The 12656-nt window shown below is 53.3% G+C and overlaps 1 protein-coding gene across 4 annotated transcripts in view; it reads right to left on the bottom strand.

Annotated features, from left to right (window-relative positions):
• Positions 1-11476, bottom strand: part of btbd9 (BTB (POZ) domain containing 9) — a 153770-nt gene extending 142294 nt beyond the window's left edge. For 2 of the 4 annotated variants that reach the window (XM_059645061.1, XM_059645063.1), the window contains exons 1-2: positions 3712-4156; positions 824-1026 (exon numbers count right to left, since the gene is read on the bottom strand). In XM_059645061.1, coding sequence (XP_059501044.1) covers positions 824-1008 — 185 coding nt within the window. In that variant the 5' untranslated portion in view covers positions 1009-1026; positions 3712-4156. Of the gene's footprint in view, positions 1-823; positions 1027-3711; positions 4157-11417 lie in introns of those variants that run through there. The other 2 variants (XM_059645062.1, XM_059645064.1) reach the window with 2 other exon arrangements.
• Positions 11477-12656: the final 1180 nt, after the last annotated feature.

The raw sequence follows: 12656 nt of genomic DNA, 5'->3' as shown, positions 1-12656 counted from the left end.
ATAGTTCGTTGTGTCATTTTGCTGTTAGCTGATGTTTGTGTATTCTGATGGCTAGTTTCCTTCCTGTGTGTCTGATGTAACGTTTGTGGCAGTCATTACATGGTATTTCGTAAACGACGTTGGTTCTGTATGTTGTGGGAATGGGGTCTTTAATCCTTGCGAGTGTTTGTCACAGACTGTCTGTGGGCTTGCGGGTGACCATGATTCCTAGTGGTTTTAGGAGTCTGGCTATTAGTTCCAAAATGTTCCTGATGTAGGACAGTGTGGTCAGTGTGTTAGGGCACACTGTGTCCCGTCGGTGTCTGTTTAGTAGGCATCTGCGGATGAAGTTGCAGGGATATCTGTATACACCTATACAGAATCTTTGCCATGAAACATATAGAATTGGACCCCATATGTAAACCCGTACATAGCAAAACTGGAAATGACAGTACTCAATATAACGAACGGTCAGTATAAATTCCAAGTGGAGTACAATAACACCGTTTCATCAGAGCCCTCACTGATGATGTCACCTAGCATGGTAATGAAACATTTGAACAAAAATAAGCCAGTTCGGTGAGCAAGTCAACAACCGTACCCACAAACCAAGCTACAAATTTTTGCCAAAACTTTAGATTGTGTTTACCACGAAGATGGAAAAATCTCTGGTCTCTGAGAGAATCCAGGACACAATGAATGGGTAAAAAAGTGGTGGTGAGGAGGAAGATCAGAAATGGAAGTATTAAATGACAAAGTAGGTTTCAGGGGCAGAATTATATACTCCAGCTCTGATGATGAGAGACAATGGGTGAACAATTAATAACTAACGCTTGAATTTCACCTGAAATACTGACAACGAGCAGCCAGAATCACTCGATGGGCTGTGAATCGTTTCTTCTCCACGAGGAATGTGACATCACTATACTCCTCACGGTGGATCAACGCTCCAACATGTTCAGACAGGATGTGAACATGATTAATTTCACCAACTGAAGTGTACGGCCGCAACTGGTGCCTGTTGCTCATAGTTGAAGAGGTCTCAACCTAAAATCAGAAACTAAGTCAGAGGCATTCATTCAGTGCATAGCACAGTATCTATCTACCACTTGTTCCCTATCCCTCACTCTATCAGTCCCTTTCTTTTGGTTTCTGCCCCTTACTCTTGCACTTTCTATCTACCTGTCTCTCTCCCTGTTCCTATGTCACTGCCTGGCAAAAACTGCATACAAACAAATAAGAAAAATTCTAAGGCCTGGACCTAGCCATCCTTAGCTAATGAAAAAAGTCAAAGACAGGGTCAAACTCAAATAGAGATCACAACTGTGCAAGGAAAGGAGGAATTTTTTTTTTAAAAAAGCAAAGAATTACTCAAAGATTAATGAGGGAAAATAACAGTCTGAGAGTTTGTTAGCCAAAAGTATTTAAACACAGAAAGAGCTTCCTCAGATATTTAAATTTTAAAAAATGAGTCAACAAATTAAGTGTCCTTTCGAAAATGCATCCGAGGAATGAGTAATGGAGAATAAAAATATGGCAGACAAATAGGACAGACACTATTTGTCAGTCTTCACGAGACAGGATTCCAGTAGTATCCTGGAAACAGCTGCAAGCCAGGAATTGAAAGAGAGAGAGAGACACTCCAAAAATTACAATTGCTAGGAACGTATGACGGAGTAAATTGTTGAAACTGCAAGTTCACAAGTCCCTGGGTCCAAAAGATCACAAGATATCCGAGCAGGATTAAGCCATTAGGGTCCTCGAGTCTGCTCCATAATTTGATCATGGCTGATATATTTTTCAAACCAGAAATAGCAAGAACTGCGGATACTGGAGTCAGAGTCAACACAGTGTGGAGCTGGAAGAACATAGCAGGTCAGGCAGCAGAGGAACAGGAAAGTCGAGATTTCAGGTCGGGGTCTTTGTTCAGAATTATCCCGACCCGAAATGTCAACTTTCCTGCTCCTTTGGTGCTGCCTGACTTGCTGTGTTCCTCCAGCTCGACACTATTTCTCAACCCATTATCCTATCTTCTTCCTGTAACCCTTGATCCCCTTCCTAATCAAGAACTTATCTATCTCTGTCTTAAATACACTCAGTGACTTGGCCTCCACAGCTCCCTGAAGAAATCAGTTCCACAGATCCACCACCTCTGGCTGAAGAAATGCCCCCTTTTCTCAGTTCTAAAGGATCATGCCTTCTCTGTGAGTCAGTGCCCTGGGGTTTTAGTCTCTCCGACAAGTGGAAACATCTTCTCCAAGCCCACTCTATCCAGGCCTCTCAGTTTTCAGTACGTTTCAATGAGATCCCTTCCTCATCCTTCTAAATTCCATCAAGTACACACACAGAATCCTCAACCACTTTTCATATGACAACATTCTGCCCACAAAAAGGACCATGAGCATCTATTTTCCCACCACTTTAACACACACACACCTGCTCCCTGGCCAACATCTGTCTCAGGCTTGCTGTAGTGTTCCAGCAAAGAGCAGTGCAGGCTGGAAGAACAGGACCACCTTTTCTACTTAAAAAGCCTGCAGCCTTCTGGACTGAATATCAAGTTCAATAATTTTAGGCCTTGAACTCTCCCATGTCCTAGGCCTCTACCCAACATACCAAGTCATGTTGTCACATAGCCTGCCATTACACACCTCCTATTGTTAGTCACTAACAGTCCCCATTATCAGGTATTCACCCTCCTAGCCAGATCATTATCAACTTCTTTGTCTATTCTTCTCTCTCTATTTGGGGTCTATCCCCACCTACCATTTACTCCTTTCCCCCTCCTGCAACCATATTTTTGCATAAAAACCGACATTTTCTGAGTTCTGAAAAAGAGTCACTGAACCTCAAACGTTAACTCTGATTTTTCTTCACAGATGCTGCCAGACCCACTGAGCTTTTCTAGCTGCTTCTGTTTTTGTTACTAACAATGCATTTGCCTTCATAACTGCCACTGAAGCTAAATGTTAACTTTAGAAGAATCTTGAATTAGGATTCCTCAGTCCCTTAGTGCTTTGCATTTCCCCATTTAGAAAATAGCCTAAGCCTCTATTCTCCAAAGCACGTAAACTCACATTTTCCCACATTGTATTTCATCTCTTCCTACTCCCTGAATTTGTTCAGGCCTTGCTGAGGATTCTTATGGTGTTACAGGATTATAAAATCACAATTATCAAGGGTTCAAATGATGATCCCTTTGTTACATTATTAAACATTATTTCCAGTTATGAAAGTTATATGAGGATATTATGATAATGACAAGGTATACTGATGATAACCTGTTACAATAAATGTACCATTTTATGATCAATATAGAAAGATACTACTGTAATTGCTGACAATTCTGTTATTATCTTTTCCATAAAATATACTATGATGCCTTTATCCTGATACTACTGTGATCTCAAAGGACTTTGGCAAAGACCTCTGTTGCATGATGAAGTATAAAATATCACAGTTACAGCATGACATTGCTGTAACTAACCAGGATTGTGACAGAGATCAATTTCCTTATTAAATACTATGCAATTTAATAACAGATCATCTTCAGAGAGTACAAGAAACAGTGATATTATGTAATCATCACAATACTTGTACAGAATACTCAATGTTAGGTAACTGGCATCATTATTACAATTCTCAGTATTAGGATAATATTATCGCATTACATCGTAAAATGATAAAAAGATGATAATAGTTATCAACAAGACACTGACAGTCCTTCCGTACCTGTTTGTCTATTGAAACCCTCACCCTGTTCCTGTGCCTCTTTCGATTTGACACCGTGCCTTTGACCCTGATTGTGAGTCTCTAACCACTCTAGACCCTGACCCTCTTCCTGTTGGCGTGTCTCTAAAGACTCCAGACAGCGAGGCTCTGCCTGTTCCTGCGTCTGTAGAGACTGCAGAGGGTGGCCATCAGCCCCGGACCTGTGCCAGTACAGACTCCAGACAGTGACCCTCCCCCGTTAATGTGTTGTACAGACACAGATAGTGACCCTCCCTCTGCTCCTGTTCTTGCCCCTGTGTCTGTACTGACTCCAGACCCTGAATGTCCCCCAGTGACTGAGCAGACCCAGACCCTCCCCCTACTCCAGTCTGTGCAGACCCAGAACCACTCCCTGCCCCAGTGTCTGTGCAGACGCAGACCCTTCCCCTACCCCAGTGTCTGTGCAGACGCAGACTCTCCCCCTACCCCAGTGTCTGTGCAGACGCAGACTCTCCCCCTACCCCAGTGTCTGTGCAGACCCAGTACCTCCCCCTACCCCAGTGTCTGTGCAGACCCAGACCCTCCCCCTACTCCAGTCTGTGCAGACCCAGAACCACTCCCTGCCCCAGTGTCTGTGCAGACGCAGACCCTTCCCCTACCCCAGTGTCTGTGCAGATGCAGACCCTCCCCCTACCCCAGTGACTGTGCAGATGCAGACTCTCCCCCTACCCCAGTGTCTGTGCAGACGCAGACTCTCCCCCTACCCCAGTGTCTGTGCAGATGCAGACTCTCCCCCTACCCCAGTGACTGTGCAGATGCAGACTCTCCCCCTACCCCAGTGTCTGTGCAGACGCAGACTCTCCCCCTACCCCAGTGTCTGTGCAGACCCAGTACCTCCCCCTACCCCAGTGTCTGTGCAGATGCAGACTCTCCCCCTACCCCAGTGTCTGTGCAGACGCAGACTCTCCCCCTACCCCAGTGACTGTGCAGATGCAGACTCTCCCCCTACCCCAGTGTCTGTGCAGACGCAGACTCTCCCCCTACCCCAGTGTCTGTGCAGACCCAGTACCTCCCCCTACCCCAGTGTCTGTGCAGATGCAGACTCTCCCCCTACCCCAGTGTCTGTGCAGACCCAGTACCTCCCCCTACCCCAGTGTCTGTGCAGATGCAGACCCTTCCCCTACCCCAGTGTCTGTGCAGATGCAGACTCTCCCCCTACCCCAGTGTCTGTGCAGATGCAGACTCTCCCCCTACCCCAGTGACTGTGCAGATGCAGACTCTCCCCCTACCCCAGTGACTGTGCAGACGCAGACCCTTCCCCTACCCCAGTGTCTGTGCAGACGCAGACCCTTCCCCTACCCCAGTGTCTGTGCAGACGCAGACCCTTCCCCTACCCCAGTGTCTGTGCAGACCCAGTACCACCCCCTACCCCAGTGTCTGTGCAGACCCAGAACCTCCCCCTACCCCAGTGTCTGTGCAGACCCAGAACCTCCCCCTACCCCAGTGTCTGTGCAGATGCAGAACCTCCCCCTACCCCAGTGTCTGTGCAGACCCAGTACCACCCCCTACCCCAGTGTCTGTGCAGATGCAGAACCTCCCCCTACCCCAGTGTCTGTGCAGACCCAGAACCTCCCCCTACCCCAGTGTCTGTGCAGACGCAGACTCTCCCCCTACCCCAGTGTCTGTGCAGACCCAGTACCACCCCCTACCCCAGTGTCTGTGCAGATGCAGAACCTCCCCCTACCCCAGTGTCTGTGCAGATGCAGAACCTCCCCCTACCCCAGTGTCTGTGCAGACCCTGACCCGCCCCCTATGTCAGTACAGACCCAAACCCAGACCCTTGCCCTGTGTCCGTGCAGTCCCAGAGCCTCCCCCCATGTCCACACAGACCCCCACCCCGATTCCGGGCAGACCCCAGGCCCAGGCCACACTCCACTACCCCGATTCCGCGCAGTCCCCCCGACGCAGGCCCTCCCCCCTCCGTGGCTGGGCAGGCCCCAGGCCCCAGTCCACCCACAGCATCAGAACAGTACTCGGCCATCCCCCAGCGTCTGCACAGGCCCCGTCCCCCACCGCGAGTCTGCGCAGACCACAAACCCGGACCCAAAACCTTTCTTGCCACTCTGTCTGCACAGACCCCAGACCCATTCCCACCCTGTACCTGTATATGCACAGACCACAGACCCAGACCCACCCTATCCCCTTGTCTGCACAGACCCCAGACCCAGACCCACCCTGTACCTGTATCTGCACAGACCCCAGCCCCAGACCCTCCCACCATGTCTGCAGACCCCAGACCCAGACCCTCCCCCTGTGTCTGCACTGATCCCGGATGCTATCCCTACCCCAGCGTCTGCACAGACCCCAGACCCAGACACGATCCCCGTGTCTGCACAGACCCCAGTCCATGGCCCTATCCCCGTGTCTGCACGAACCCCACACCCAGACACTAACCCCGTGTCGGCACAGACCCAGACCCTGACCCTATCCCCACGTCTGCACAGACCCCAGACCCTGACCCTGTCCCCATGTCTGCACAGACCCCAGACCGTCCCCCTTGCCCAGTGACTGAGCAGACCCAGACCCACCCCCTCCCCCAGTGTCTGTGCAGACCCATAAACTCTCCCTCCCCCAGTGACTGAGCAGACGCAGAACCTCCCCCTCCCCCAGTGACTGAGCAGACGCAGAACCCCCCCCTCCCCCAGTGACTGAGCAGACCCAGACCCTCCCCCTACCCCAGTGAGTGAACAGACCCAGACCCTCCCCCTCCCGCAGTGTCTGTGCAGACCCAGAGCCTCCCCCTATCCCAGCGTCTGTGCAGACGCAGAACCTCCCCATATCCCAGCGTCTGTGCAGACCCAGAACCTTCCCCTACCCCAGTGTCTGTGCAGACCCAGAATCACCCCATGTCTGTGCAGACACAGACCCAGACCCTGACCATGACCCGCCCCCTATGTCAGTACAGACCCAAACCCAGGCCCTTGCCCTGTGTCTGTGCTGGCCCAGACCTTCCCGCTACCCCAGTGACTGAGCAGACCCAGTACCTCCCCGTCCTCCAGTGACTGAGCAGACCCAGACCCTCCCCCTCCCCCAGTGTCTGTGCAGACCCAGAACCTCCCCTGCCGCCAGAGACTGTGCAGACCCCAGACGCAGACCCTGTCCCTGTGTCTGCACGCACCCCAGAACCTGTCTCCGTGTCTGCACAGACACCAGGCCCAGGCCCAGTCCCAGTGTCTGCACAGACCCCAGGCCCAGGCCCAGTCCCAGTGTCTGCAAAGACCCCAGGCCCAGGCCCAGTCCCAGTGTCTGCACAGACCCCAGACCCTGACCCTATCCCAGTGTCAGCACAGACGCCAGACCCTGACCCTATCCCAGTGTCTGCACAGACCCCAGACCCAGGCCCGGTCCCCGTGTCTGCACAGACCCCAGACCCAGGCCCGGTCCCCGTGTCTGCACAGACCCCAGACCCAGGCCCGGTCCCCGTGTCTGCACAGACCCCAGACCCAGGCCCGGTCCCCGTGTCTGCACAGACCCCAGACCCAGGCCCGGTCCCCGTGTCTGCACAGACCCCAGACCCAGGCCCGGTCCCCGTGTCTGCACAGACCCCAGACCCAGGCCTGGTCCCCGTGTCTGCACAGACCCCAGACCCCAACCCTCTCCCCGTGTCTGCACAGACCCCAGACGCTAACCCTATCCCCGTGCCTGCACAGACCCCAGACCCCAGCCCCGTGTCTGCACAGACCCCAGACGTGACCCTATCCCTGTGTCTGCACAGACCCCAGACCGTGACCCTATCCGCATGTCTGCAAAGGCCACAGACACCGAACCAGGCCTCAGACACTTCGCCTGTGTCTGCACACATCCCAGCCCCAGACCCTATCCCAGGGTCTGCACAGACCCCAGACCCTGACCCTATCCCTGTGTCGGCACAGATGCCACACTCTGGCCCTATCCCCGTGTCGGCACAGACGCCAGACCCTGACCCTATCCCAGTGTCTGCACAGACCCCAGACCCAGGCCCTGTCCCCGTGTCTGCACAGACCCCAGCCCCAGAACCTATCCCCGTGTCTGCACAGACCCCAGACCCTGACCCTATCCCTGTGTCGGCACAGATGCCACACTCTGGCCCTATTCCAGTGTCAGCACAGACCCCAGACCGTGAACCTATCCCCATGTCTAAACAGACACCAGAACCAGGCCCTATCCCCGTGTCTACACAGACCCCAGGCCCTGATCCTATCCCAGTGTCTGCACAGACCCCAGACCCTGACCCCATCCCAGTGTCTGCACAGACCCCAGACCCTGACCCTATCCCTGTGTCGGCACAGATGCCACACTCTGACCCTATCCCCGTGTCGGCACAGACGCCAGACCCTGAACCTATCCCAGTGACAGCACAGACCCCAGACCCTGACCCTATCCCAGTGTCTGCACAGACACCTGACCCAGACCCTGTCCCCGTGTCTGCACAGACCCCAGACCCAGGCCCTGTCCCTGTGTCAGCACAGACCCCAGACCGTGAACCTATCCCCATGTCTAAACAGACACCAGAACCAGCCCCTATCCCCGTGTCGGCATAGACCCCAGACCCTGACCCTATCCCAGTGTCTGCACAGACCCCAGCCCCAGACCCTATCCCAGTGTCTGCACAGACCCCAGACCCTGACCCTATCCCGTGTTGGCACGGACCCCATACCCTGACCCTATCCCAGTGTCTGCACAGACCCCAGACCGTGACCCTATCCCAGTGTCTGCACAGACGCCAGACCCAGACCCTATCCCCGCAACTGCACAGACCCCACAGCCTGACCCTATCCCCGTGTCTGCACAGACGCCAGATCCAGGCCCTATCCCCGTGTCGGCACAGACCCCAGACCCTGACCCTATCCAGTGTCTGCACAGACCCCAGGCCCTGACCCTATCCCAGTGTCTGCACAGACCCCAGACCCTGACCTTATCCCAGTGTCTGCACAGACCCTAGACCCTGACCCTATCCCAGTGTCAGCACAGACCCCAGGCCCGGTCCCCGTGTCTGCACAGACCCCAGACCCAGGCCTGGTCCCCGTGTCTGCACAGACCCCAGACCCAGGCCTGGTCCCCGTGTCTGCACAGACCCCAGACCACAACCCTCTCCCCGTGTCTGCACAGACGCCAGGACTTGACCCTATCCCAGTGTTTGCACAGACCCCAGACCCCAACCCTCTCCCCGTGTCTGCACAGACCCCAGACGCTGACCCTATCCCCGTGCCTGCACAGACCCCAGACCCCAGCCCCGTGTCTGCACAGACCCCAGACGTGACCCTATCCCCGTGTCTGCACAGACCCCAGACCGTGACCCAATCCGCATGTCTGCAAAGGCCACAGACACCGAACCAGACCCCAGACACTTCGCCTGTGTCTGCACACATCCCAGCCCCAGACCCTCCCCCTGTGTCTGCACAGACCCCAGCCCCAGACCCTATCCCCGTGTCTGCACAGACCCCAGACCCTGACCCTATCGCAGTGTCTGCGCAGACCCCAGCCCCAGACCCTATCCCAGTGTCTGCGCAGACCCCAGACCCTGACCCTATCCCAGTGTCTGCACAGACCCCAGACCCTGACCCTATCCCTGTGTCGGCACAGATGCCACACTCTGGCCCTATCCCCGTGTCGGCACAGACGCCAGACCCTGACCCTATCCCAGTGTCTGCACAGACCCCAGACCCAGGCCCTGTCCCCGTGTCTGCACAGACCCCAGCCCCAGACCCTATCCCCGTGTCTGCACAGACCCCAGACCCTGACCCTATCCCTGTGTCGGCACAGATGCCACACTCTGGCCCTATTCCAGTGTCAGCACAGACCCCAGACCGTGAACCTATCCCCATGTCTAAACAGACACCAGAACCAGGCCCTATCCCCGTGTCGGCATAGACCCCAGACCCTGACCCTATCCCAGTGTCTGCACAGACCCCAGACCCTGACCCTATCCCAGTGTCTGCACAGACCCCAGACCCAGACCCTATCCCAGTGTCTGCACAGACCCCAGACCCTGACCCTATCCCCGTGTTGGCACAGACCCCAGACCCTGACCCTATCCCAGTGTCTGCACAGACCCCAGACCCTGACCCTCTCCCCGTGTCGGCACAGATCCCAGACCCTGACCCTATCCCCGTGTCGGAACAGACCCCAGACCCTGACCCTATCCCCGTGTCTGCACAGACCCCAGGCCCTGACCCTGTCCCCGTGTCTACACAGACCCCAGGCCCTGACCCTATCCCAGTGTCTGCACAGACCACAGACCCTGACCCTATCCCAGTGTCTGCACAGACGCCAGACCCTGACCCTATCCCAGTGACAGCACAGACCCCAGATCCTGACCCTATCCCAGTGACAGCACAGACCCCAGACCCTGACCCTATCCCAGTGTCTGCACAGACCCCAGACCCAGGCCCTGTCCCCGTGTCTGCACAGACCCCAGACCCAGGCCCTGTCCCTGTGTCTGCACAGACCCCAGACCACAACCCTCTCCCCGTGTCTGCACAGACCCCAGACCGTGACCCTATCCCCACCTCTAAACAGACGCCAGAACCAGGCCCTATCCCCGTGTCCGCACAGACCCCAGGCCCAGACCCTATCCCTGTGTCAGCACAGGTCCCAGACCCAGGCCCGGTCCCCGCAACTGCACAGACCCCACAGCCTGACCCTATCCCCGTGTCTGCACAGACCCCAGACCCTGACCCTATCCCTGTGTCGGCACAGATGCCACACTCTGGCCCTATTCCAGTGTCAGCACAGACCCCAGACCGTGAACCTATCCCCATGTCTAAACAGACACCAGAACCAGGCCCTATCCCCGTGTCGGCATAGACCCCAGACCCTGACCCTATCCCTGTGTCTGCACAGACCCCAGACCCAGACCCTATCCCAGTGTCTGCACAGACCCCAGACCCTGACCCTATCCCCGTGTTGGCACAGACCCCAGACCCTGACCCTATCCCAGTGTCTGCACAGACCCCAGACCCTGACCCTCTCCCCGTGTCGGCACAGATCCCAGACCCTGACCCTATCCCCGTGTCGGAACAGACCCCAGACCCTGACCCTATCCCCGTGTCTGCACAGACCCCAGGCCCTGACCCTGTCCCCGTGTCTACACAGACCCCAGGCCCTGACCCTATCCCAGTGTCTGCACAGACCACAGACCCTGACCCTATCCCAGTGTCTGCACAGACGCCAGACCCTGACCCTATCCCAGTGACAGCACAGACCCCAGATCCTGACCCTATCCCAGTGACAGCACAGACCCCAGACCCTGACCCTATCCCAGTGTCTGCACAGACCCCAGACCCAGGCCCTGTCCCCGTGTCTGCACAGACCCCAGACCCAGGCCCTGTCCCTGTGTCTGCACAGACCCCAGACCACAACCCTCTCCCCGTGTCTGCACAGACCCCAGACCGTGACCCTATCCCCACCTCTAAACAGACGCCAGAACCAGGCCCTATCCCCGTGTCCGCACAGACCCCAGGCCCAGACCCTATCCCTGTGTCAGCACAGGTCCCAGACCCAGGCCCGGTCCCCGCAACTGCACAGACCCCACAGCCTGACCCTATCCCCGTGTCTGCACAGACCCCAGACCGTGACCCCAGTCCCCGGTCCCTACCCCCCGCAGGGTGTAGCGGTGCTGCCCGGGTGACGGTGAAGCCCCTACGGCCTGTCCCCCCGCTACATGACGGTGTTTTATTGATATTTACCGGGGCCTGGCACCGGGTGTTTCAGCTCTTTCCTCCCGGTGAAGGGTCAGCGTCTGACGTCACCACGTCTGCAAACGTCACCCGGCGTAGGGAGCCAATCAGAGGGAAAAATGCAAATTATTCATGTTGCCGACAGACTGGTGCGAGTTGGTCTTCATCATATATCACGACACATACAATGTCATATATCACAAAATATACAATGTCATATATCACAAAATATACAATGCCATATATCACGACACATACAATGTCATATATCACAGCATATACAATGTCATATGTCACAACATATGCAATGTCATATATCAGCGTATACAATGTCATATCACATCACATACAATGTCATATGTCACAGCATATACAATGTCATATATCACAAAATATACAATGTCATATATCACGACACATACAATGTCATATATCACAAAATATACAATGTCATATATCACGACATATACAATGTCACATATCACAAAATATACAATGTCATATATCATGAAATATACAATGTCATATATCACAGCATATACAATGTCATATATCACAAAATATACAATGTCATATATCACGACACATACAATGTCATATATCACAAAATATACAATGTCATATATCACAAAATATACAATGCCATATATCACGACACATACAATGTCATATATCACAGCATATTCAATGTCATATGTCACAACATATACAATGTCACATATCAGCGTATACAATGTCATATCACATCACATACAATGTCATATGTCACAGCATATACAATGTCATATATCACAAAATATACAATGTCATATATCACGACACATACAATGTCATATATCACAAAATATACAATGTCATATATCACGACATATACAATGTCACATATCACAAAATATACAATGCCATATATCACAACACATACAATGTCATATATCATGAAATATACAATGTCATATATCACAGCATATACAATGTCATATGTCACAGCATATACAATGTCATATGTCACAACATATACAATGTCATATATCAGCATATACAATGTCATATCACATCACATACAACGTCATATGTCACAGCATATACAATGTCATATATCACAACACATATAATGTCATATATCTCAGCATATACAATGTCATATATCACAACATATACAATGTCTTATATCACAGCATATACAATGTCATATATCACAGCACATACAATGTCATATATCAGCATATACAATGTCTTATATCACAGCAT

This window comes from Stegostoma tigrinum, chromosome 4, assembly GCF_030684315.1.
Source record: "Stegostoma tigrinum isolate sSteTig4 chromosome 4, sSteTig4.hap1, whole genome shotgun sequence".
NCBI classification, from domain to species: Eukaryota; Metazoa; Chordata; class Chondrichthyes; order Orectolobiformes; family Stegostomatidae; genus Stegostoma; species Stegostoma tigrinum.
The sequence above is the reverse complement of the archived record's forward strand: the minus strand, read 5'-3'. Positions and strand labels throughout refer to the sequence as shown.